This window comes from Nyctereutes procyonoides, unplaced genomic scaffold (assembly GCF_905146905.1).
Source record: "Nyctereutes procyonoides isolate TBG_1078 unplaced genomic scaffold, NYPRO_anot_genome, whole genome shotgun sequence".
In the NCBI taxonomy this organism is placed as follows: domain Eukaryota; kingdom Metazoa; phylum Chordata; class Mammalia; order Carnivora; family Canidae; genus Nyctereutes; species Nyctereutes procyonoides.
The window spans coordinates 6,686,277-6,709,114 of NW_026575047.1; the positions used below are offsets into that span (position 1 = coordinate 6,686,277).

Genomic DNA, 22,838 nt, shown 5'->3' on the forward strand with positions numbered 1-22,838 from the left:
CAGGGCCTCGAACCTTCCACAGAAAGCTGAAGCTCAGAGAAGGCGTGCACCCGGCCACAGGCCACACAGCCTGCATCCCGTGTCTCCTGAACCCAGGGCTTCCTGAGGACAGGCCCGGGTCCTACCCTCCGAAGGGCCTTCCACGGCCTAAGCCCTTGGTGGCCACTCAAGAAATCATTCTGACTTGGGAGCCTCCTCCAGATGTCACATGAGACAGGCCATAACGGGGGTGGGCCAGTCAGTGGTGAGCAAAGGCAGGACAGTGCAGGGGGACAGAGGCAGGGAAAGAAGGGAGAGACGCTGAGCAGTGGGGAGGTGGGAGCGGGGAGCGGGGGTGAGAAGAGCAGCTGCCCAGGTGCCTGCAGGTCAGGGCCCAGAGAGGGGAGCAGGGCCGAGGGAGTGAGAGCAGCAAGAGGTGCAGGAAAGAGCACTTTGCCTGGAGTCGGACCCCCTGGAGCCCCTCCTGCACTTGAGACCCGGCCACGCTCTTTCCCTTCCAAGGCCTCAGTTGACTCATGGGCCACCTGGGGGCACGGTTCCTACCTGCCACGCTTGATGGCAGGGCCGCACTGGAAATGTTGGCGGAAGCGCCCGTGTTGGGGCTTAGCCCGTAGCAGGTGCTTCATAAATACAGAACTGAAGGCTGAGAAAGGACAGTCTGCCTCCACCGCGCTGTCTCTTGAGGACCTGCCCTTCGCACGGCATCGCTAAGACGACCTGGCAAAGCTGTGACTCCAAGGTCTTGCTGAGTGACCTTGGGGAAGCTATTTAACCTCTGTCTGGCTTCGTCTCTTTTTCGTCTTATAACCCTGACTCATTTAGCATCGTGCGTAGCACACAGTGGCTGGCCGATACTGGTCCGCTCTTGGAGGTGTCCCCAGCCCTATTCTGAGCACACAGTAGGTGCTTAATAAATGCTTTGCTGGTGGAGGAGTGTGGGAGGGCTGGGGATCAATAAATGATGCGCACAGGTGCAGGGAGACAAGGAAGCAGCAAAGAGAGGGGAGGCCGCCTCTGCACCCTGATGGCTGGCGAGAAGTAGCCGAGGGACAGCGAGGACAAGTGGCAGGAGCCGCTCACCCCCATGGCAGGGCGGGGAGCACCGGGAAGGGCTGAGGCTTTCGGTAGGACGGGCTGGCCTCCAGGGGCCTGCCTGTATCTGTAGCTCTATGACCCTGGGCGAGGAGCTTGGGTCCCCCTCAGTAAAAAGAGTGTGACCCCTATTCCGTGAGGTCACTGTAGAGACTAAATAGGAGAGTGTAAGTGTTAGCAGCAGAGCCTCACAAATGGGGAGTTTTATTTTGGGGGCTTTTTTGTTGTTGTTGTTTTTTGTTTGGGGGCCTTGGGGGGAGTTTTATATAATAGTTTTAGGTCCTAGCTTTGTATGCTGTAGAGCCATGAGCATGCTGGGTTGCTGGGAGAACTCCTGGGAAGAATCACTAAGGCCCCCCCCGCCCTGCTGATTTCTCAACCCGCCCCCCCCAATACCCAGTGCTGCTCCATCAATAAGGAAAATCACACAAATCTCAACCTGTAGATGAACAGAAAAGGGGAAACGGTAGCTGTCCTCATCTGCTTCCTTTTCTCTCTCCGGAACAGGACTCCGAGAACACGGCTGCGTCCTTTTAATTCCGAGACAGCCGCACACCCCTCTACCCCTCGGGCTGCCTTCTGCTAATGAGAGCCCCGAAGGTTGCAAACACTCCTGCCTCTAACCCGAGTCTCCCGCCTGCACTCTGAAGTCTCGGAAAGATGAGCATTTGCTGAAAAATGCAGGCTCTTTAAAGGGCAGACCAGAAAGTTTCAGATTTTTTATTAAAAAAAAAATCTCAGAAAGCTGCCAAAATTAGACAGTACTTTACAAATCTAGCTTTCAACGGTTCTATTTTCATTTGTTTTCCCAAAACATTGGTTTCATAATATTTTCTATATGCTGACTATCTGGCACAACACAGCCTGTTAGATCATTTGGATTATAAGTCTAATTCTTAATAGGAGAGTCCTTCTCCCCTTCCTCCCCCCCAACCTGAAAAAAGGAGGAGGAAGAGGAAGAAACAGGAAGAAATGTCTAAAAGACAAAGACTGGTGGATATGTATTGGGTGGGGGGGGGGGCGGGAGGAATTTAAAGATCCTCTCCCATCTCCATTTTAATTCATCTTTCACGACCGGCAAAAGCACATTCGTCGTGCAAAGATCTCCAACAACACACATATTGATATGACATCAATTTACTAGTGTTAAAGTATTAATGGCATTCTCTGCAAAAAGCGCTGCCACTTCCATTCACATTGGATTAAGTTCATGATGTCAGTGGGACGCTTACAATTTAGGCCTTGCTCCCACTGGAATCAACAGATTTTTACATAGCTATTTATAGCACTTGCAGAAAATAAATTATACATGACGCCGATCCTATTGGGAGAAAAACTGCACATTAATGCATTATTTCTCTTTGCATTCCATCAGCCCAGAAATGGGGAAGCTAACAGGACAATTAGGATGCAAAATTCACTCCCTCCAAGGAATTTAGTGAATTATCCACCTAACACGGGGAAATCATGAGTAGGTAACAGGGATTTTTGAGGTGGTTAAAAATAGACTTAAGGGAAGACCGTGATCAATCTAGAAGCTGAAACAGTCCAGCGGTGGTGCTGCCTGTTAATTATACCCGGTGCCAGAACACAATGGCCAAGAGGATCTTCCTCTCTCTGGGAAGAACAGGATTTTCCTCTCCTTCCTCTACCTGAGGAATTTACTCCATTCCCGAAAATCTGAGCTAAGAGAAAAATAATGCCCTCAGAGAATGTGCTTCTTCCCAAAAATGTAGCGAGGATGCCATCATAGTACCAGGGCTCTCAGATTGGGCCTTCCCACCTGCCACCCATCCTCCCAGCCTTTAATAGAGCACCGAAGGTTGAGGCTTGATAGGAGCGGAAGACAGGAACCAAAAGACAAAACAAAAAACAAAACAAAACAAAAAGAGCAACCTTCATGATTTATTAACTTAGTTCTTAAAGGGCAGGGACTATATCTGGGGGTGGTCACAGCTTGGTTACCCCATTTATTCTTGATGGAGGAAACCATGATCAGAAGCTAATTTGTTCATGAGTCTAAAGGGATAAAACAACAGCAAAGATAGAATCATCACCCCCCCTGCTACCAGGGAGCAGCGCTGACTACCTAAATTTTAGTAGGAAGGTTTCTAGCAAAGCAAAGCAAATGCATATGAGAGGATACCCTAAAATGTTAGGGGGGGGCGGTGCTCACGCTGCCCCATGGGTTCTGGGTTTAGGACAGGTTTCTAGACCTGGCTACCTTGGTTCCAAGCCCCCCCTCTACTCCTCTGACAATTCTCAGAGCGCAGATCATTTCCACAACCGTCCCCAGGGCCCTAACATCAGAAATCATGTTTTCTCATGTAAATTATTCCCTGTTCCTGGGCCCTCGGCATAGCCCATGTCATTTCTCCCAGAGACTGGCAAAGTGTTCAGGCACTCTGGCCAGTTATGAAGAAAACAATGAAACGGGGGCTCCCTTCACTTGGGGGTTTAGGGAACTCTCCAGAAAAAACGGGAGAAGAGACACACAGGAGCCCCAGTGAGCTGTGGTCTGGCATTTCACACCAAATGGCCTTGAACGCCACCTTTTGGTGCAAATGCCATTGAGTATGACCTCTGATTTATTGCACTGCTCTACAATATAATAAATAACCTGCTCGTGGCCTCCACTGGCCAAAGGGCACCTGCCAATTACACAGCTGAATGAGCCCCTGGTCCATGCTGGAAGTCTAGGGCAGCCCACAAGCCTGCAGGTTTTCTCCCAGCAAAGAGAAAATTTTGTGAAGTCCCCTATTTACAAAGATATCTAGAAATAGTTTTTACTTTGTGAGTTCTTGTTTATTTATTTGTTTGGTGGGTGGCAGTAGGACTGGCCTAAATGTCACAGTTTGTTCTTGGAGGGTTTTTTTGTTTTGTTTTTTTGTGTGGGTTTTTTTTTTTTTCCTTTTGAGTTTCTGTAACTGTTTTCGGAGTCTCATGCCTGCTGTTCCCACTGACATGCCTTGAGGCTTTGTAGATATCAACTCTCAGCTGAAATGTTTATTTTTATAAGTTTGGTAAGCAGGTTTCATCCTGGGGATTGATCTGCTTTCCTTTAAAATCTGGCTTTAGAAGCCGTAGAAGCTCCACATAGGCCTTTCCGACAGAGACACTCACCTGCTCTCTACGAGATGTGACAGTGGAGGCAGTTAGTATTTTAACTTTGCCTTGTGACCTGTGAAATGTATAAATGGAAACCTCGAGGCAGGCCCTGGAAAAAATGCAGATTCAAAGTTTCTTTGCATTTTTCCTCAGTGTGAGGTTTTTTTCTTTAGATAACTGGTTGTTCACTTATATTTCTGTTTTGCCATTGGTTATAATCCACCAAGCTATCTCTTTTTAGGTGGAATGACAAAAGCAATTCACGGATTTTAAAGGCTGGTATTTAGGGACACCTGGGTGGCTCAGTGGTTGAGCATCTGCCTTCGGCTCAGGGCGTGATCCCGGGGTCCTGGAATCGAGCCCCACATTGGGCTCCCCGCTTCTCCCTCTGCCTGTGTCTCTGCCTCTCTCTGTGTGTGTCTTTCATGAATCAATAAATAAAATCTTAAAAAGATAAATAAACAAAGGCTGATATTTATTAGCTGAATTTTCAGTAAACTTCATATTACTCAATCAGGAGAAGAGTGTCAACAGTGGATCAAGAGAGCAGGAATGCGGGCCTCTTTATACTGACTTTCCAAGAAACCTGACTTGTAAATGTGCTTATGCCCAACTCACCTGTTTATAGCTTCTGGCCCTTAAAAAATTTTTTTTTAATTTAAAAACCCTCAGAGAAATTAGAATTTTGTAAAGAATCAGAATTAAAACAAAGGGCAGTTAACAAAAATCCTTCCAAACTGTTGAGATAATATCCTCACCGCATCGATTCATTTCTTTTAAGCGCTTAAACATGGCCTAAAATAATTTGGACAGAACACCTTTACACCCACTTTTCTCCATTCCCTGTGGATGTTCTAAAAGAAAAACAAAGGGATTATTTTCCATAACAGTCTTCAATGATAGAGGTTCTGAATACCTGTAGTGGTACATTCGTAGTCAAAGCTGGGCACATCATTTAGCTTCTTTTCCTGATACTCTGGTGGACCGATGCAGAGGACATCGGAGACAGTGGAATTTGTCATCTTCAACCACAGATACAACCACTTGGCTTTGCAGTCACATTCAAATTTATTGCCCCTTAAGTCACTAACAAAACACAAAACACATAGACGGAGAAACAGATATGCCTGAAAAGTCTCAGCAGTCATATGAAACTCCAACATTATTTAACATCCTGATGTATTTACTACCCCCACCCAATAAAATGTAAAAAATTTGCGTTTAATGCATCCTATTTCTTGTACTTCTCACTGACTTTATTTAATGATCTTCGGTGTCCATGATTTTAAGTAGAGCCCACAGAGAGCTCTCAGAGCTCACGTATCACCACTTTTTCACTCTCCTGAAACTGTCGCCACACCATGCTGGAAATGGGGAGGAGGTGACAGGGTTGACGGAAGAACTCCCCCCCCGCCCCCCCCCCCACGTGCAGGTTCTCACAAGCAAAGTCAGGACATTACAGGAAGATAGCTTTCACGAACACGATCGAAACTTTAAGATCTTGTTCAACGATGTCCAGTAAGAAGTGACAAACACTAGAAGATAAGGCAGAGGGATCTGCTGTCTTGAGAAAGGAAATCTCACACCAGCAAGCTTATCTTACTTACCCTGGCCTAACGCTACCAAGTGTATCCCAACAAGGCAAGACCTAACACAATACAAACTGTATGCTGTTTCCCCCCATGCACTCTCTGTTACCGACTTCTACCTACAACATAAAAGAAATGCAGCGATGGGGCGAGGGGAGCCTAAAGACAGGATTAACTGGAGCCCAACGACAAGCACACATAAACTTAATTTTCCTTACTTACAGTTCAATCAGAGAGTCTAAATCACTGAAGACATCCCTTGGGAGCGCTTTTATGTGGTTATTGGCCAAAGAACTAGAACAAGAAAGTCGTATTTTAATGTGGTTATTATCCTCATGCCCTGTCACTCCAAAGTCCCTTAAACAAAGCTAATGATTTAAAACAGAGCTCTAAACCTCTTCAGCCCAACGCCGTTGAATTTCTGGCTCTGATCATCGATACCAAGATCAAGAAATGAGTTTTGTTACACAAAGACAGCACTATAGATGCTGGAGCACAATGTAAGGTTTTTCTCTGTGTGTTTAAAAAAGGCAATTATTAAGCTCTTTATTCATATACACTTATCAAACTTTGGATGGTATCTTCTGTTTCTCAGAATAAGAGCCAAAGTCCCCTTGATGACACTCAAGACCCTCCATTGTCAAGTTACCCCCATTCCCATGTACCTATGGGACTGAATCTCTGACTACTCAGAACACCCACACTGGCCCCTTGCTATTGCTCGAATAGTCAAGGCACGCTCCCACCCTGAGGCCTCTGAGCTTGTGATTCCTCTGCCGGAACATTCTTCCTCCAGATACCCACACAGCTCACGCCACCATCTCTTTTAGGTCTGTTCTCGATGATCACCACTGCCCTGACCTCTACTACCTCCCCCCTCCCTGCTCTGTTGATCTTCACTGCACGACTGTCCTTGGCATACTACATATTTTAATTACCTGTCTGTTTCTTGGCTGTGTATCCTCCCTATACGTGAGTGACACGAGGACAAAGGGGTTTGTGTTTGTCCACATCTGTATCCCTAGCATCTACACAGTGCCTGGCCCAGAGTGGGTACTCATTAAGTCTTTGTTGAGTGAATGAATGACACACGTAAGCCAGAGAGGTACAAGAAAAGATGTACAGTCCTGTCCAAGAAGTTCCCTCACAGCCCATCAGAGTGAGTTCTATTACTTGTGACTCTACGAAGGGATTCCGTAAATACTCTTTTACATAAAGATGCTCAGCCCTAACCCCATGATAATATAAAATCTTAGCGGACTATAATGTTCAGGGTATAACCGACTGCGATCAATTTTTCTTTCTCATTAACGCAGGTTGATCAGAAACCATTTAGCATTTTTGCTCTTAGTGTTGAAGAGCTTTCCAAAATGTCCTAGTCTGCTCCCCCTCTCCAGGAAGAACGAATATTGTCAACTCTTTTTCTGATGATTCAGGATCACACAGTGCCCTGTCATCATCCTGCTGAAGATGAATGTCCATGTGCTGGGCTGTTGACGTAGAAAGATGCGGGGTGTTGAAAGACGTACATCGAGTCTGTGCTTCGCCTCCTGGGGCATCATGCTCTAATGTGAGTCAGCCAAGAAACTGATGCCTACTTTTGTGGGTTTTTTTTTTTACATGGGTGAGTACAGACGGCAAGACTCATAAATGATAAATAGGCAGGCAATTCAGCATCAACCTCTTTAAAAAATATATATGAAATTAGCCTTTTGTAGCATCCTGGTGACCCACTCACTGCAGAAAGAGGAATTAAAGAAATGGGTCTTCCTCCCTCCTCAGCAGCAGCTCACAGAGAAAGCTCTGAGCCCATGGTAACCTAAACATTCTTGCTGTAAGAGACCAAGAGAATATGGGGAGACCTAATCATTTCAGAAGTATGTGCTTTTCCACCTTGGTAACAATAAATGGATTAAAATACAATCTCATCTATTATTTTACCTTTCTTTCCTAAATGATTAGTACATTTTTAAAGATGTTGGAAAATAGGCTGAATGTGTAATCACACTGAACATAACCTAGGAGAAGCTACCTGAAATTAAAAAAGATGTCTGTCTTGTTTTTTTGCTGGTTGATGGTTGCTTTTTTTAGAAAGTCCAAACAATTGTTTTTAGCTATTAAAGATTAATCATTTAGCTAAATATTTTTAGTTAATTAAAATGCATTATACTGAAGTGACAAGAATATATGGAATGGTCAAAGCCAAAAAAAAAAAAAAAAAAAAGCAGTAGGTTGAGCAACCTTTCCAAGTGTTCAATTTAGATTTCAGGAAGCCAAATTATTTAGATGGACTATCCGCCCCACTCATGCTAAGTGCATAACATCTCACTTTCCACTTCATTTTGTCTACAAATTTATGGCACTTACTTCATTTCTGAAACTACTTAACGGCAACCTGTCCCTGGGCTTTATAAGACTGCTGGAAAACAAATGTCCTAGATTTTAGTTACAGATTGGGTCTGCTTCTTCGATGCTTTGAAACCTGATCTATGTTTCTTGAGAATAAGAATGTGAGCCTGTAGGTGTTGGGAAAATCCATAAAAGATAAAAAACAGATACTTAAGCAAATTCCAGATAGTGACTTCTTTGCTCTCTTTGCTTAAGTGTTTACAAAAACAGGGAGGAAGTGGGGAGGCCTGGTTCATTCGTTAAACAATCTATTAAATGCTTTAATTACTACCTACATCTCCAACCTAAGGAGTCAATTTTAAAAGTCGGTTGACTTGCCCAGAAGCAGACTTGGTAAGGAAAACACAACTCAGTGAGGAACTAACTCATTGATCAATCAGGGAATCGGAAAGAAGGTCTTGCTGGCCTTCAGCCCTGAGCTAGACGCTGGGAGAACAGAGTTAATGAGCCATGATCCACCTGGGCCCTGCCCTCAGGGAGCTTTCATTGCAGCTGGGGAGATGAAAACTGACATCATGAAACAGTACCAGCCAGTACGGCCACTGCGGCTGGAAAGTGCTGGGTGCATAGAGCCAGAGCAAGGGCTACGGGATGGCAGGGCGGAGATTAAGAAGGCTCCATCGGAGGGACAGAACTTAATCTGCACTTTGAAGGAAAAGCAGATTATAGGAGATGGAAGATAGAAGAAACAACATCCTGGGCAAGGGAAGAGATGTGAGGAAAGGCCCGGTAATAGGATGAGTTGGGTGTGCACAAGAGATCAATGTTCTGCAGACATTTCAGGAAATGAGCCCCGAGAGCTAGGGAGAGGCGGCTCCGGAGGCTTCCCTGCAGGATGGCAATGCACACTGGGATGGATGCATTATTGCAGTAGAAGTACTCTGGACCTGGGGCACCTAGGTGGCTCAGTCCCTTAGGCATCTGACTCTTGATTTCAGCTCAGGTCATGATCTCAGGGGTCATGAGATCAAGCCCCGTGTCGAGCTCTGCACTGGGCATGGAGTCTGCTTGATTTCCCCCCTCACTCTTCCTTTATCCCTTCCCTCCTTTCCTCCTCCCATGTACATTCTCTCTCTAAATAAAAAATAAAAAAAAAAAGAAGTAACCAAGCAAAGGACTCTTGCTTTCTACATGTCACACAGAATAGCAGGTGGCTCTTGACACGTATGTACATGTTATATACACGTGTGTGCACAAATAACAAGCATGCACACACGGTTATGTACACACACAGGGTACACAGGTATCTGCCCACGTATAGAAGTCTATGCATCCCTGAGCAAACATGTGCAAAGATACATGCATGGTCACACCTGTGTTCAGACCAAGGACCCATAGCCAATTGGCCAAATGAAAATTGACATCTGGGCTAACTCAGCTGGTCACATGGACCTTGTTTAGGTTCAGGATCTGCCCAGAGTTTTGTTAAAAAAACAAAGCCCCTCATTCCTGACTTCTGGGAACCAGATTTATCTGGCCACAGCTGTTCCTCTCCAGACACCCACAGCTGTCTTCTTAGCGGACCCTGTCTGGCGGCTCACACTGCTAAGGCAACTCAACAGTTCATGGATAAAATCGAAGCTTCTTAAGGAGCGGAGGAACTCAAAGATGTTGCTGTTGATGATGACGGTGGTAACCACGCCAACCATACCTTGAGCCCTCAAGCATTTACCACAGGTAATGGGCTGGATGCTTTGCAAGTCAGCATTAACCCACCATGTGCGCCAATCCTATGGGGTCAGTATAATCACCCCTTATCTTCAGGATAAGGAAACTGAGGGGATCCCTGGGTGGCGCAGCGGTTTGGCGCCTGCCTTTGGCCCAGGGCGCGATCCTGGAGACCCGGGATCGAATCCCACGTCGGGCTCCGGGTGCATGGAGCCTGCTTCTCCCTCTGCCTGTGTCTCTGCCTCTCTCTCTCTCTCTCTCTCTCATAAATAAAAATAAAAAATAAAAAAATAAAAATAAAAAAAGATCTTATTAAAAAAAAAAGGAAACTGAGGCTCAGAAAGGCTAAGCAATGTTCACAAATGATGTCCTTGAGATTTGAACCCAAGTCTACAAGACTCCAAATCCCTTATCTTACCCTCTACAGGAATATGGGGATTTAGTATCTGGGTTCAATCTGAAAAAAAACAAAATGAAACAAAACAACAACAACAAAGCGAAACTTTTCTGGAAAGGAAGGAACACCTAGAGCAATAATGGCAATGAGAGGCTACGCTCTCCGGAATTGATGGTGCCAATCCAGATGTTTGTACCTCCCACATCCCTCCCTCATCTCCGTACTCCACAAGCTTTATTGAACTCAGGCAGGCCTTCTGCTTGGTAGGCTTCGAGAACCAAATGCTCGTGAGCCTGTTGACAGACACCTTTGCCTGTCTCAGGGTTTGATGTAAATGATTATCTCTTCTGATGGGTATCAGCCTGGGCTCCACCTGCAGAAGGCTCTATCACCCCTGCCCCAAATCCCCACTTGAAGGCCTCCTATTCTCCCAATATTCTTTCCATGACCGAGATGAGACATTTTATCTTAATCACAAACTATCTATCAAGCACACGGGCCCTGCTCCTGACTAATAAATTTCTCCTCCCAAGACAATGACTATTTTTACATTTCCGTAAACATGGCCACAAGTTTTTTCCACTTTTCTAAATTTGCCAAGTGTGCATAGTTGCTTCATTCCGATATGCCAATTCAAATCAATTTGTTTAATTTTTTTTCCTCCAGAAAGCTATTAAAGAAGCCAGAGAGCTTAGCTTAAGCTGCAGATTAATCCAACATAAAAGAAAAAGCCATTTGCATTCAAATGAGAGGAGCCACAAAAATGTCTCTATTCCACTTCACCCTAATTTTGAGCCTGCAGTCAACATTCTTCAGTGACTCCCGGGAGCCTCAGTTCCCAAATCTGTAAAATGGAGATGTGCTAAGTGTGGCGAAAGATAAAGAGAAGGCTCACGAAGCACACAGCCTGGGCTGGCTGCTCAGAGAGGGCTCCTTGTGTCATACGTACACTCACGTGGTCCATCAGGGCCATTCAGGATGATGGAACAGATAATGAAGCCGAGTGCATGAGTAATGACATCCCATCAACAACCCAGAAACCTCTGGGGAAATGTGGAAATGAGTTTCCTTGAGAAAATGCTAGCAATATGGACAACGGAGTCAAGAAAGAACAAGGCACCAGGAACTGGATCTTCCTCTACCCATTAAAGGACTCACAACGTTTTTCATAGGACTTACAGGTGAGTCAGGTCACGGAGGCCACGAAAGGCATTTCTTGAAATGGTTTCTATTTTGTTCCCTTCGATAAACCTAAAGAGAAGAGCGAATCATTCAGCTGGATTTTCTCTACTTAATATCTCTTAAAAAAAAAAAACGATACTCGGAACAAAACCTAAAAGCATGCATGAATTTTAAAAAATTCATCTCTAAGGATCAGGTCAGCTGCACCAGATGCCAAGTGGGAGCGGGGTTTGTGCGCAAGAATGCGTGCACACAAGGCCATGCTCTGCACTCCCTCCAGCAGCGGCATGGAAGTCTTCACATTCAGAGCTGGCAACGTGGGTCACAACATCTTGGGGGTGGGGGTGGGGGGTGCTGGAAAAAAGAATGCCCTGTACAAAGGCAAGAAATTCTTAAATCTCTGCAAGGCTGGAATGCCTCCAGACATCTTCCCCACTCCAACCTTCTTGCATTTCACAGCGCCCGGCTATTAATACTTTCATTAATATTGTTGTCTCTTGAGGGGAGCCCATTGTTTTATATCTCGGTCTTAAAGTTCTTGCGGAGGGAGAATTCCATTAAGCTCAGCTTCTGGCAAACTTGACTTCAGCATGTCCTGCACGATCTAATCCTTGAACAAATGGGGAATGAGACAGGGATTCTCGCAAGATCTCTAAGCCACTAGGAAAGAGGAAACATAATGAAGCTGAGCATGGGCCAAACTTCTTGCTCTGTGCTAAACTGGCTTAGGGCTTGCACACAGGACCTTGCTGGGATAACTCTGACCATGCTTTAAAGTCTTTATGGGAAATGCATGAAGGGAATGTGCTCCAACTCTTCCCTAGGACCACAGGGAACTAAATTTTCCTTTACGGCATCCCATTACATCAAATGTAAGAGGGTCTCTCAGGAGGTTGTCCAAAGGAGAGGCTTTGCGACACGAGGCCATTCGTTAGTGAAATGGTCCTTGATTCTTGGGCTGATGTCTGTTTTTGTTTTTGTTTTAATCAGGGGTCTGTTCAGTAACAGACTTCAGTACAGACAGATAAGCAAACTTCCCCTCAATAACCTTGGCAGTAAGATGAACCACTCACAGGAGAAAACCGATAGCTTTACATCTGCTACCTCCATCAGCCGTTCGTGGGCTTTGCTAGAACCTAGTTGGGCTTTAGCACTGGAGTCGTAGCCTGCTTTCCGTATTCCGTATACTATCAGGCTGCTATGAAACTATACCTATTATGTGCACCCTGGAGAAAAAAAAATCCTTCAGAGACATCTTTCCTAAGGACATAGAATCAGCAGTTTTCTTAGACTCAGGATGTGTTTAGAATTCAAACATCTACCTGTTAACCTCAGATAAGAACGCAGAGACAAGGCTTTAAAAATCCCTCTGAATGCTAAGTAAGGAAATCCCATCTGATAGCAGGATTAATATTATTACAAAGTTACAAAAGACAAGGATGAAAGCATTTAAGGGGGGAAAAAAGACATGAAGTGGGGGTGGGGAGAGGAAATGGGAAACAAAATCAGGAAACGAAATCAGAGCAAGGGCAAAGCTCATTGCTAGGGGAAAAAAAAACCCTGCAACATCTGAAAAAGGAAGAAAAAAGAAAACAAAAAATAACCCTCTTCTTTTAAAGAAGAAAAAATAAAATTAGGCTCTCAGTAGCAGCTCACAGGAGATACTGCAAAGGGGAAATAGGATCGCCCAATTAAAAACGTGGAGGGTATCCCCATACAGGGAGACTTCTCTTAAAAAAGAGTAACCCTCGGAATCCTTCAGCTTTATTTCTGGCCGATCAGCAAATCCATGCCTAGTTATGAGAGGTAAAAATATCCAACGCAATTTCCAATTGTGCTTACTACACGCCAAATTAAATGTCAGCAGAGAATGAATAGGCTATCTTTCCTTCTTTGTTTGCTTTCACCCGCTTTGTCTCCAACCTTCTCCTGTCCCAGCGTGTTTATACACAAGTAAACTATAAAAAGGTCAGTGCTGAAAAGAGAATGGGGTTTTCTCCATCTTCTCCACCCCTAAGCTCCCTAAGAGATGCCGTTCCTGCCTGGAAAGCAATACAGCAATTCTGTGGACATACCAAATGCTCAGCAAAGGGACAAGGCACAGAACTTACAGGTACTCGAGATGGAAAAGTCCAGCAAAAGCATCATCCCGGATGACGGTAAACGAGTTAGAATTCAGCAATCTGGAAGCACAGGAGAGATTTCAGCGCAGAGATGTACATCTTGACTACCACAGGGAAACCCTTTCTGTTTCTCTCACTGTCTTTTGATCCAAGGCAAACATGGGCTCTTCTCAGCCTACGGCTGGCTCATGCGGTGCACAGCCCAACTCAGGGATGGCAAGTGGATTCCTCTGGGCTAGATTTTCTGGTCACCCCCACTACTCCTCCCTTTCTTCCCGTGGGTCTCAGTAAATAAGACCTGCTAACTGTTATCTCAAAACATTCTAATGCTCAGCACAACTGAGCAGCCAGTGAATGATTCATCATGCACTAGCAATCATGGACTCAGAGATCTAAAAGGCCCTAATCCGACTCTTTCTTTTAGGGAAACTGGTGCCTAGAGAAGTTAAGTGACTTGACCAAAGTCACAAAGCTGAGACCAAAAAAATAAAAAATCCTTTCTTCTAATATTATACATTCCCGGGAGAAGTAATAAAAAAGTCTAAGAAATGTTGAGAAGACTCTTTATCAGCACATAGGTTTCTATTAGGCACCACTTCAGTCTATCTGGTGAAATACCTAAAACTGTATTTCCAGCACAAAGAAAGTATATTTTAATAGAACCACAATTTCCAAGAGATCACAGACTTTAAAACGTTAAGTACAATGTTCTAAGTAAGGTCCATAACGTTCCAAGAACAAAAATATCAACATAAAGTCTATTTAGGATGAGAAGTGACCTCCCATAGGGTATTTCCTCATATTTTTCTGTAGTACATTGCTTATTTTTAATCTCATCTCAAGTTTGAGGAACAGAATAAACAGAATGAGCTATGTACTCATGACCTTGCCTATCACTGACTTGCTTTTGAAAACTGCTTTTTGGACATTTCTTTTCATCAGCAAACAATAACTGAACTGGGATACCAGGCATGACATGAGGACTCGCCAAGAGCGGCTGGACGCAGAGCAGTTACGAGTGTGGGTTAGAATTCTGGCTGAGGGCGGGCGGCGGGTAGGGGAGGGGGCTGTGTGGCTCAATCTGTTGGGCGGTTGAGCATCTGACTTTTGATTTCCTTGATTTCGTTCAGCTTAGGTCATGATCTCAGGGTCTTGAGATGGAGCCTCTCGGGGCTCCACGCTCAGCAGGGCATGTGCTTGAAATTCTCTTTTTCCCCTCTCCCTCTCCCCCTCCCCCAACTCACGCTCTCTCTTTCTCTCTCTCTCAAATAAATAAATCTTTTAAAAAAACAAAAAGAATTCTGGCTGGGACTTTGCACAAGTTACTTAACTTCTCTGAGCCTTAATTTTCTTGTCTGCCAAAGGGGGAAATAAAAATGCTCTCCTTGTAGGGATGATTAAATAAAAATTTCCATATAAACATATAGTATGGGGTGCCTGGGTGGCTCAGTCAGTCGAGCATCTGCCTTTGGCTCAGGTCATGATATGAGGGGTCCTGGGATCGAATCCTGCATCGGGCTCCCTGCTTAGTCAGGAGCCTACTTCTCCCTCTCCCTCTGCTGTTCCCCCTGTTTGTGTTCTCTCTCTATCTCTCTGTCAAATAAATAAGTAAATCTTTTTAAAAATGTATAGTATGTTGTCCAATAGTTTCCATACTCGGTCAACTAAAAATACTTCTATTTCCAGAGATACATTAAGAGTCTAAAATGTAGGGTTTCTTTTCACGTGAGGTGTTTGAGAAGCACTTGATCTAGGTGAAATTCAGATGATCATTCAGTGTAATCCTGTCCCCAGTTACCAAACACGGCTGTTGGTATCTATGATAAAGTCCTTGAGAAACCCTTTGTCAAAAAAGGACAGAGAGACACTGAGCAAAGACCCTGAGACTCAGCTAGTGGGGACACCATGGGACAAGTTAACACCGAGAGTTTACTGGGGTATCTGAGGAAGGAGTGACGCCAAAGAGGCAGAGATTGCTCCTCCCAGGACTACACCTTGAGGATGCCCGTTGTCAGAGAGAACTTCCCATACTCACAGCAGCTGCAGGGAAGGCAGATGGGAAAACATTCGGTCCTTGATTTCCAAAAATGTTCCATTTACCAGGCTCCTGGAGGCAAAAGAGAGCAAAAACAAGGCCTAGGGTTGTTTTTTGTTGTTGTTTAGTTCTTAGAAGTGATTGCAGGATGGGCAACCGGTCTCATCCTCCACCTGTATTTCAAGCTCCTCCACTCAGGAACGAGGCTTTAAATAGTCGTCCAGGAGCTTCGCAGGGGTAGAAACGAGAACAGTCAAGCCATTTTCCAACGCACCGGATCAATATGAAAACTAGTCTGAATAATAGAAACCTTTACCATCAGTCTAGCGCCTTCCACAGACATTATCTCAGCAAGTTGAAATCAATCCCCTCACTTCCTTTTCTTAACTACAGGAGGCCCTGGCTGAAAATGGATAATTAGTTCACCTCTGCCCATGATTCTGTTTGTGTAGACACAGCATTAATGTCAGCAGGGGAAACTCCCGGGTAGGATCAAGCATCCCCCTTGGGAGCACATCTCTGAAAGACACTCAGAGCGCTTCTGATTAAATGCACTGTGAAAGCCTTGGGGAAAAAAACTCAAGAAACACCTGAACTTGAATGTGCGGTGGGAGGCAATGCCATCTGCCAGATAGAATGGTCAATGCGGGGGGTTGGGGGGGTGGTGGGGGCAAGCCGTTGGACTCCCGTCGCCCCCAGGCCCCCTGTCCTTTCTGGCCACCGCAGGACCTCAGCACATTAGTTCTAAATGATTTCTGTTAACATGCAGATCAATTAAGCAGCTGCTGTTCTAAAGGATTTAACAAGGGGAATTCTAATTTCTGGAATCCTCCACGTCACTTGACTTAGCCACATTAGGAATCCAATAGGTCCTCTGTTCCCGCCGGCAGACCCTCCTGAGTTTCTCTGAATGCACTCGGGACCCCCTTCAGCCCTGCACCTTGTCCGAGGTGGGAGGCAGGGCGGGGTAGCTCAAGGGACTCGGGCCACTCCACCCCTGGGACTCCCTGCCTCTGTGACTGAGCGAGCATGGGCTCAGCTCCCTGGCCTGGCAGAGGAAGTGCTTTCGGCCGCCAACACTTCCCAGCAGTACAGACAGGGCCCGGTCGCCCCTGGTCGCCCCTGGTGGCCCCTGGACTGCGGTTAGGAGAGCGGCAGTGGGGCTTGAGAGGCTGGGCGAGGGCAGGTTGAAAGCACCTCCCGGCAGGTGCAATTCCTCCAGGGCTGGAAAAGCAGCCAGCATCCTGTGCGGAGGGAGGGGCAGGGGGCAAGAGGCCGGGCCGCCCTGCAGCCCCGGGCCCTGGCCTGGGGGCCGCCCGCGCCCCGAGCTCTGCCGAGCGAGCGCGTGCTGCCCCCTCCCAGGCCGCACGAGGTGGCCCCCCACTCGCAGGGCTGCCTGCCTTTCCTCGGGTTCTTCCCGACCTGCAGCGCGGACGGGTCGGGGAGGCCAGGGGGGTCCAGCGCCCCCGACGCGGGGTGGGCCGGCCAGGCCTCGCCCCCGCGGCCCCGGCCCACCCACCCCTCCTCGCAAACTTCCACGCGCCCCGGGGTCCCGCGGGGCGCCACGCGCAGACTCCGGGGCTCGGTTCCGCGCGCGCCCGGGGGTCCGCATCGGCGCGAGCCTCCCCACCCCGGGACGCGGGCGTCCGCGGCAGGTGGCCCGCGGGCCACACTCCGGGGAGCGCGGCCGCAGGGGCCCGCCCGGGGTTCCCCCACCCTCCCGGGGCCCCGAGGCTCCACCCCGTCCCGGAGCGCGCGCCCGCTCCCCCGCGCGGGCAAGAGGCCGGGCCGCCGCGGAGAGGGTCGCGCGGGGGCGGCGGGGGCGGCGGGGGCGGCGGGGGCGCAGGCACTCACAGGGAGCTGATGTCGCCCGGCACGGTCCTGGGCACCCAGGAGGAGCCCACGCAGATGATGGACTCCTTGGTGCAGCTGCAAGTGGCGGGGCAGCGCGCCAGCCGCCTCACCTGCGCGCCCGGCCGCACGAGGCTCGCGGCGCCCAGCAGCAGCAGCAGCAGCAGCAGCCGCCCGCGCCCCGCCCGCCCGCCCCGCCGCAGCGCCATGCCCGGCCGCCGCCGCCGCCGCCGCCAACGCCGAGGGCCCGGGCGCCGCGGGACTGCCAGGCCGAGCCGCAGCCGAGCAGCGCGCCGGCCCCGCGCCCGCCCCCGCCCCCCGCGCCCGCCCCCCGCGCCCGCGCCCCCGCCCCCGCCCCCGCCCCCGCCCCCGCCCCCGCCGCGCCGCGCCCGCCTGACATCAGCGCCCGCCGCCCGCCCGGCCAATGACTACGGCGGGGCCCCCGCCCGCGCCCGCGCCCCCGCCCGCGCCCCCGCCCGCGCCCCCGCCCGCGCCCCCGCCCGGAGCTCCCCGGACCCTCCCCGGACCCTCCCCGGAGCCGCGGGGGAAAAGTTGGGCGACCTCGGCGGAGGGGCCGCCCCGGCCCGGGACCCCGCGCCCCTCCCCCGCCCTGGGCCCCGGGGGCTCCGAGCGCGCGGGAGGCGGGGGCTGCCTCCGCCGGGACCAGGGCCGCCCCCGCCCCCCCAAGAAAAGTAGGACCCAGGAGCGGGGAGCTGGCGGGACGGCCGCTGCTCGGGGAGGACCCGCTGCGAGCGGGCTTCGGGGAGGACTCGGGAGTCCGCGGTGCCGGCGCGCCCGGGGTGACCCGGGGCAGCCCCCCCCGGCCCCCCGCCCCCCCCGCCGAGGGGATGGGGCAGAACCGCGGCTCGGCGGTGCCCGCTGCTGGGGGTGGGGGGGCTACCGCCGGCCCCAGAGCTCCAGAGCCCCCCCCCCCCGCTCCCTGCGGGCTCACGGGCCGCGCACCCCCCCCACCCCAGGGACAGGATGCGGACGGGCAGACGTGGGGGCCCCGTACATCCCGGGCGCTGCTGCCTCTCCCCCTCCGCTAACCTGCCGAGGCAGGTCCCGGCCATCTCCCCAATTCACCGATGGGGAAACCGAGGCCCAGGAAAGGCCAGGCGCGGGCCGGCGGGCGGGGGAGCGCGGGGACTGGGACCGCGGCCCGCCCGCGCCCCCCCTGCGCGCCGCACCCTTCACGCGCTGAGCTGGGGTCTTCCCGCAAGGCGGTGCGCACTGAGGGAAGCAAAGAAAATGGCCAGAGAAGGACCAAAAACAAGGGCCAAGAGCCCAAGCTGCTCAGGGGACGGGATCAAGGGCACCATCCAGGCTACTAGCCCGGAGGAAAATCATTTTTGTACATTAGGGTACACCCAGAGGGGCGCCTCTTGGTTTGGGCTCAGGTTCTGATCGCAGGGTTCAAGGATGGAGCCCTGGACCCGGCTCAGTGCGGGTGTGGAGCCTGCTTCAGATTCTCCTGCTCCCTCTGCCCCCCGCCCACACCCAAATAAAATAAAATCTAAAAATCTTAAAAAAAAAAAAAGAAGAAGAAGCAGCAGCAGCAGCATACCCAGAAGAGGTAGCGCCTGATAGAAAAGGTTATTACAATTGGAATCATCAGTTATCACTGTCTCTTGAACATTTGGAGCACAAATTGGGCTGGCCACCGTGGGAGGGGACCAGGGGACAGGCCAGGGGGTTCCTCAGGGAGCTTGAAGTCCAGCTGGGCAGATGGCCCTAAAGAAGTGACACCACGTGGTCCGTCCGTGGGGTTACTGTCCCAGCAAAAGCGGCTCGGGAACTGAAAGCGACCTTGTTATAGGTGACCTGGCGGAGGGAGTTGGACACTCATTGCAGGGCACTGCTTATCCGGCCCCAGCAGCCACGGCAACCAGCCTACACGCAGCATCATCTAATTCCCGCATCTACTCCGGGAAGGGGCTCTCCCCATTTTATAGATGGGAAACCTGAGCCCAGAGATGCTCTTCTCTGGCCCAAGGTCACACAGGACATTGGCAGGAGGACCCTGCTCCAGGCCCCGCGCTGTGTCGCGCCCTCACTGCTGTGGTGGCAGGCATCCCACAGACGCTCTACCCGCCGGCCCAGCCTGGTGCTGGGGGCTGAGGACACAGACACTCGGGAGGGCCACAGGCGCGAGGACCCACCCCGGGATGTGTGTCCTGCACGTCAGAGACACCTGCCTCAGGAGGGATGGGCTGCTGCTTTATGGAAAGGAGGGGCGAGTGCCTTCCTGCTGCCCCAGGCAAAGAAACTGGTTCTCAGCCCTGGGGGTGCAGTGAGGGGGAGAGGGTAGAGAAGGAAAAGCCCCTGTCCCCAGAGCTAGACAAGTCTGGGTTCGCACCCCAGCCTGCCGCTCACCGGCTGTAACTGGAGGCAAGTTACAACCTCCCCAAGCCTCGGTTTCCTCACCTGTAGAATGGGAGCTGGTCGTAACCACCCTTGGGAGTGAACCGCGGTCAAAAATGTAAGGCACCCGGGACACCCGAGTGGCTCAGTGGCAGAGCATCTGCCTTTGGCTCCGGGTGTGATCCCAGGGCCCGGGATCGAGTCCCTCATCCGGTTCCCTGCAGGGAGCCTGCTTCTCCCTCTGCCTGTGTCTCTCATGAATAAATAAATAAAATCTTTAAAAAAAATGTAAAACACCCAGTGCCACACCGGAGGTACTGGGTATTTGTCCCCGGGGTCTATGTGATATTGTGGGTGGGGCAAATCTCACCCAAACCCTGGGACTGCAGGGATGGAGGCCAAGAGGGGCTCTAAAAGGAGATGAATTTTCCTAACTTTTGTGCCTCCATTTTCTTCAAGGACAAGGACACAGTCTAGCACAGTGGTTCTCAATCAGCGGTGACACCTGGCAGTGTCTAGAGACATTTTGGGTTGTCACGGTGGGGTGGGTGTGACTGGCAGCTAATGGGTAGAGGCCAGAGATACTATCAAACATCCCGCAGTGCACAGCAAAGAATGATCCAGACCAAAATGGTCCTGGTACCCAGGTGGAGCCACCCTCACCTAGTGCCCCAGAAAGACCCTTGGCATGAGGAATTCTGGAAAGACAGATTCTAGGCCTGGCCTCGCTATTCATAAGCAAGCCTTGGTTCTTATGGGTCCCATCTCCAGCCTCTATCTTTTCATCTGTAAAATGGGGATAATGAGACCCCAGTCTGTCTTTCCTACGTGAATGTGGCGTACCACCGTCATTACTGTCCTTACTGTCCCTAACCTGAAAAACCAGGAGGTTCCTGATAGGGAGAGTGCAGAGAGAAGCCCCGGGTAGCAGAGCTGGCAGGGGTGGAATTTGTTTCGGCTCCGGTAGAGACACCAAGTGAAAGCTTGTAAATTATAAGGTGCAGTTTATAAATTAAGATATAAAAATGGAAATGCAGATTACTTTGGTTTGGTTCCAAGATCTTCAGTGGTTAAAAACAAAACAAAACAAAACAAAACAAAAAAAAACCTTAATAGATCATCCGAGAGACACAATCTGTTTCCAGGAAATAGCAAGAGTTTTTCAAAATGTAGAAATCCTTGTTCAGATGTACACTTACTCCAGCTGCGCCTCCGTGACACGAGCAGGCGTTCCTACGGGGCCGATGGCAGGTGCAGGCAGCCCCAAGCGTCCTTCACTCATCCCCCTTCTCATTCAACCCCCCGGCAGTTCCTCTGGTCCACGTTGATGGAAACCCACGAGCTGCTGGGTTGGAGGTAGGCGTGAAGCCGGAGAAATGTCAAGAACGCGTCCCAGGTTTTAGCTTGAACCCGTGGCGGGTAGAGGCACCACTTCCTGAGACGAGGAAGCCGAGAGGAGAGAGCTTGGCTGGGAGAGGATATCAGCAGTTTGGTGTTGGAGACGTTGACTCTGAGATGTCCAGGGGGCACCCACGCGTGGCTGAGTTGGCAGCTAAGTGACCAGCGGGGACGGCAAGGACAGGACAGGGGGTCGGGTGGGAAATCTTCACGCCCCGGATGAAACCTCAGTAAGCCGTCAATGTAAAGTTGGTTGATTTAATGAATGAATGAGTGAATGAATGACAGTGGGAACATAGAGACAGTAAAGAGAGCATCTCTCTCAGGTGCAGCCAGCAAGGAGCACTAGAACCTCTTACAGAGGAGTGTGAATCTAAGAATATCACAGTCTGGGCATCTGTTTTTAGACCAAAAATAATCTTCAAATCCTAAAGCCGAACTGGAAATCTTGTAAGAATCTCAGGGACCTCATCCGGCTTCTGATCCCCCTCCCCGATTTCCAACCGAGCTCCACCTCCACCCCCAGCCCGTCTACTCCTCAGGGCTGTGGGCTGTGGAGAGGCTTCCCTAAGGTCAAACTCCCGCTCTGAGGCTTGCCGTCACAACCGAAGAAAAATTATTCATCCAAACCTCAAAAGCACTTGGTTTGAATGGCTACAAATTGGATTCCCTAGAGTAAAAAATATAAAACATCTCGTCCATTTTTTTTAATCATCGCGTGTGCCAATCCCTCTCTGACCACATCGCCCCAATATGCCACTCTTGTGGTTGGCCGCTGGTCAAATGTGGATGCCATTTCTGCCTTCCGTCATTTCCTTTTTTCATAAACTCAGTGGGTATTACGAGTCTGGAATTCATTCCAAATTTGCCCCGGCCTGGCTTCTTCAATTCAGGCACGTTCTCGAAGGGCTGTCTGCGGCTATCTCATGCAGTTTCCTAAATCAGCCGATAAAACGTCCTAAGGCCCCTGGCCATGGTTTCTGGTGACCCTCGCCACCACCGGTGTGGGATATTTCTCACCCAGCATCGGCTGTCCCTGCTCATGACAGTAGGTCACAATTTTGCTTTGGAGGGACTGGGTCCTTCTCAACATTCAATCCGTGTGGCTTATTTGATGAACATTTCCATCTCCTGTTGCACATATCAAGAGGAGAGCTTTCCAGAACATTCCATCCTCCCGGCCTCAGTGACTGGCGTAGCGAAGAACACATCACCCAGCTGGAGCAATCAGGGCTTTTGCTTGAAATATCGAGAAACAGGCTCGCCTTCCCACTGGTCTAGGAGTTGTGGTCACATGAGCCTGAGAACACGCATATCCTGAGAAAGGTGTCCACCTGAGAGAAAGATCTCGATGGCATTGGCTGGGCTTTGGATCAAACCATCCCAGTCAACTCTTCAGTGATGTGGGACCCTAGACTCCCTCATTTGCTCTATTAGTCAAGTATGGGTTTCGCTCTATTGCAAACCCAAACGAATCTTAACCAGGCCGTTCACACATCGGGCAAGACGCAGGGACTCTAAGATGAAATTAGGAAGCAGGTAAAACTCCATGTCCCCAGCTGTGCCCCTCAATGCTCTTCGCCCTCATTCCCCAACTTTGTGATTTCCTTTTTCTTTCCTTT

General features: G+C 49.7%; 1 protein-coding gene across 2 annotated transcripts in view; it reads right to left on the minus strand.

The window, feature by feature from the left end:
- The window catches only part of LGI2 (leucine rich repeat LGI family member 2), a 32,452-nt gene extending 14,789 nt beyond the window's left edge, over positions 1 to 17,663 (minus strand). Inside the window, exons 1-7 of one of the 2 annotated variants that reach the window (XM_055325959.1) lie at positions 15,920 to 16,007; positions 15,777 to 15,830; positions 15,604 to 15,675; positions 13,557 to 13,628; positions 11,443 to 11,514; positions 6,012 to 6,083; positions 5,117 to 5,286 (exon numbers count right to left, since the gene is read on the minus strand). In XM_055325959.1, coding sequence (XP_055181934.1) covers positions 5,117 to 5,286; positions 6,012 to 6,083; positions 11,443 to 11,514; positions 13,557 to 13,628; positions 15,604 to 15,635 — 418 coding nt within the window. In that variant the 5' untranslated portion in view covers positions 15,636 to 15,675; positions 15,777 to 15,830; positions 15,920 to 16,007. Of the gene's footprint in view, positions 1 to 5,116; positions 5,287 to 6,011; positions 6,084 to 11,442; positions 11,515 to 13,556; positions 13,629 to 15,603; positions 15,676 to 15,776; positions 15,831 to 15,919; positions 16,008 to 17,457 lie in introns of those variants that run through there. The other variant, XM_055325958.1, reaches the window with a different exon arrangement.
- Positions 17,664 to 22,838: the final 5,175 nt, after the last annotated feature.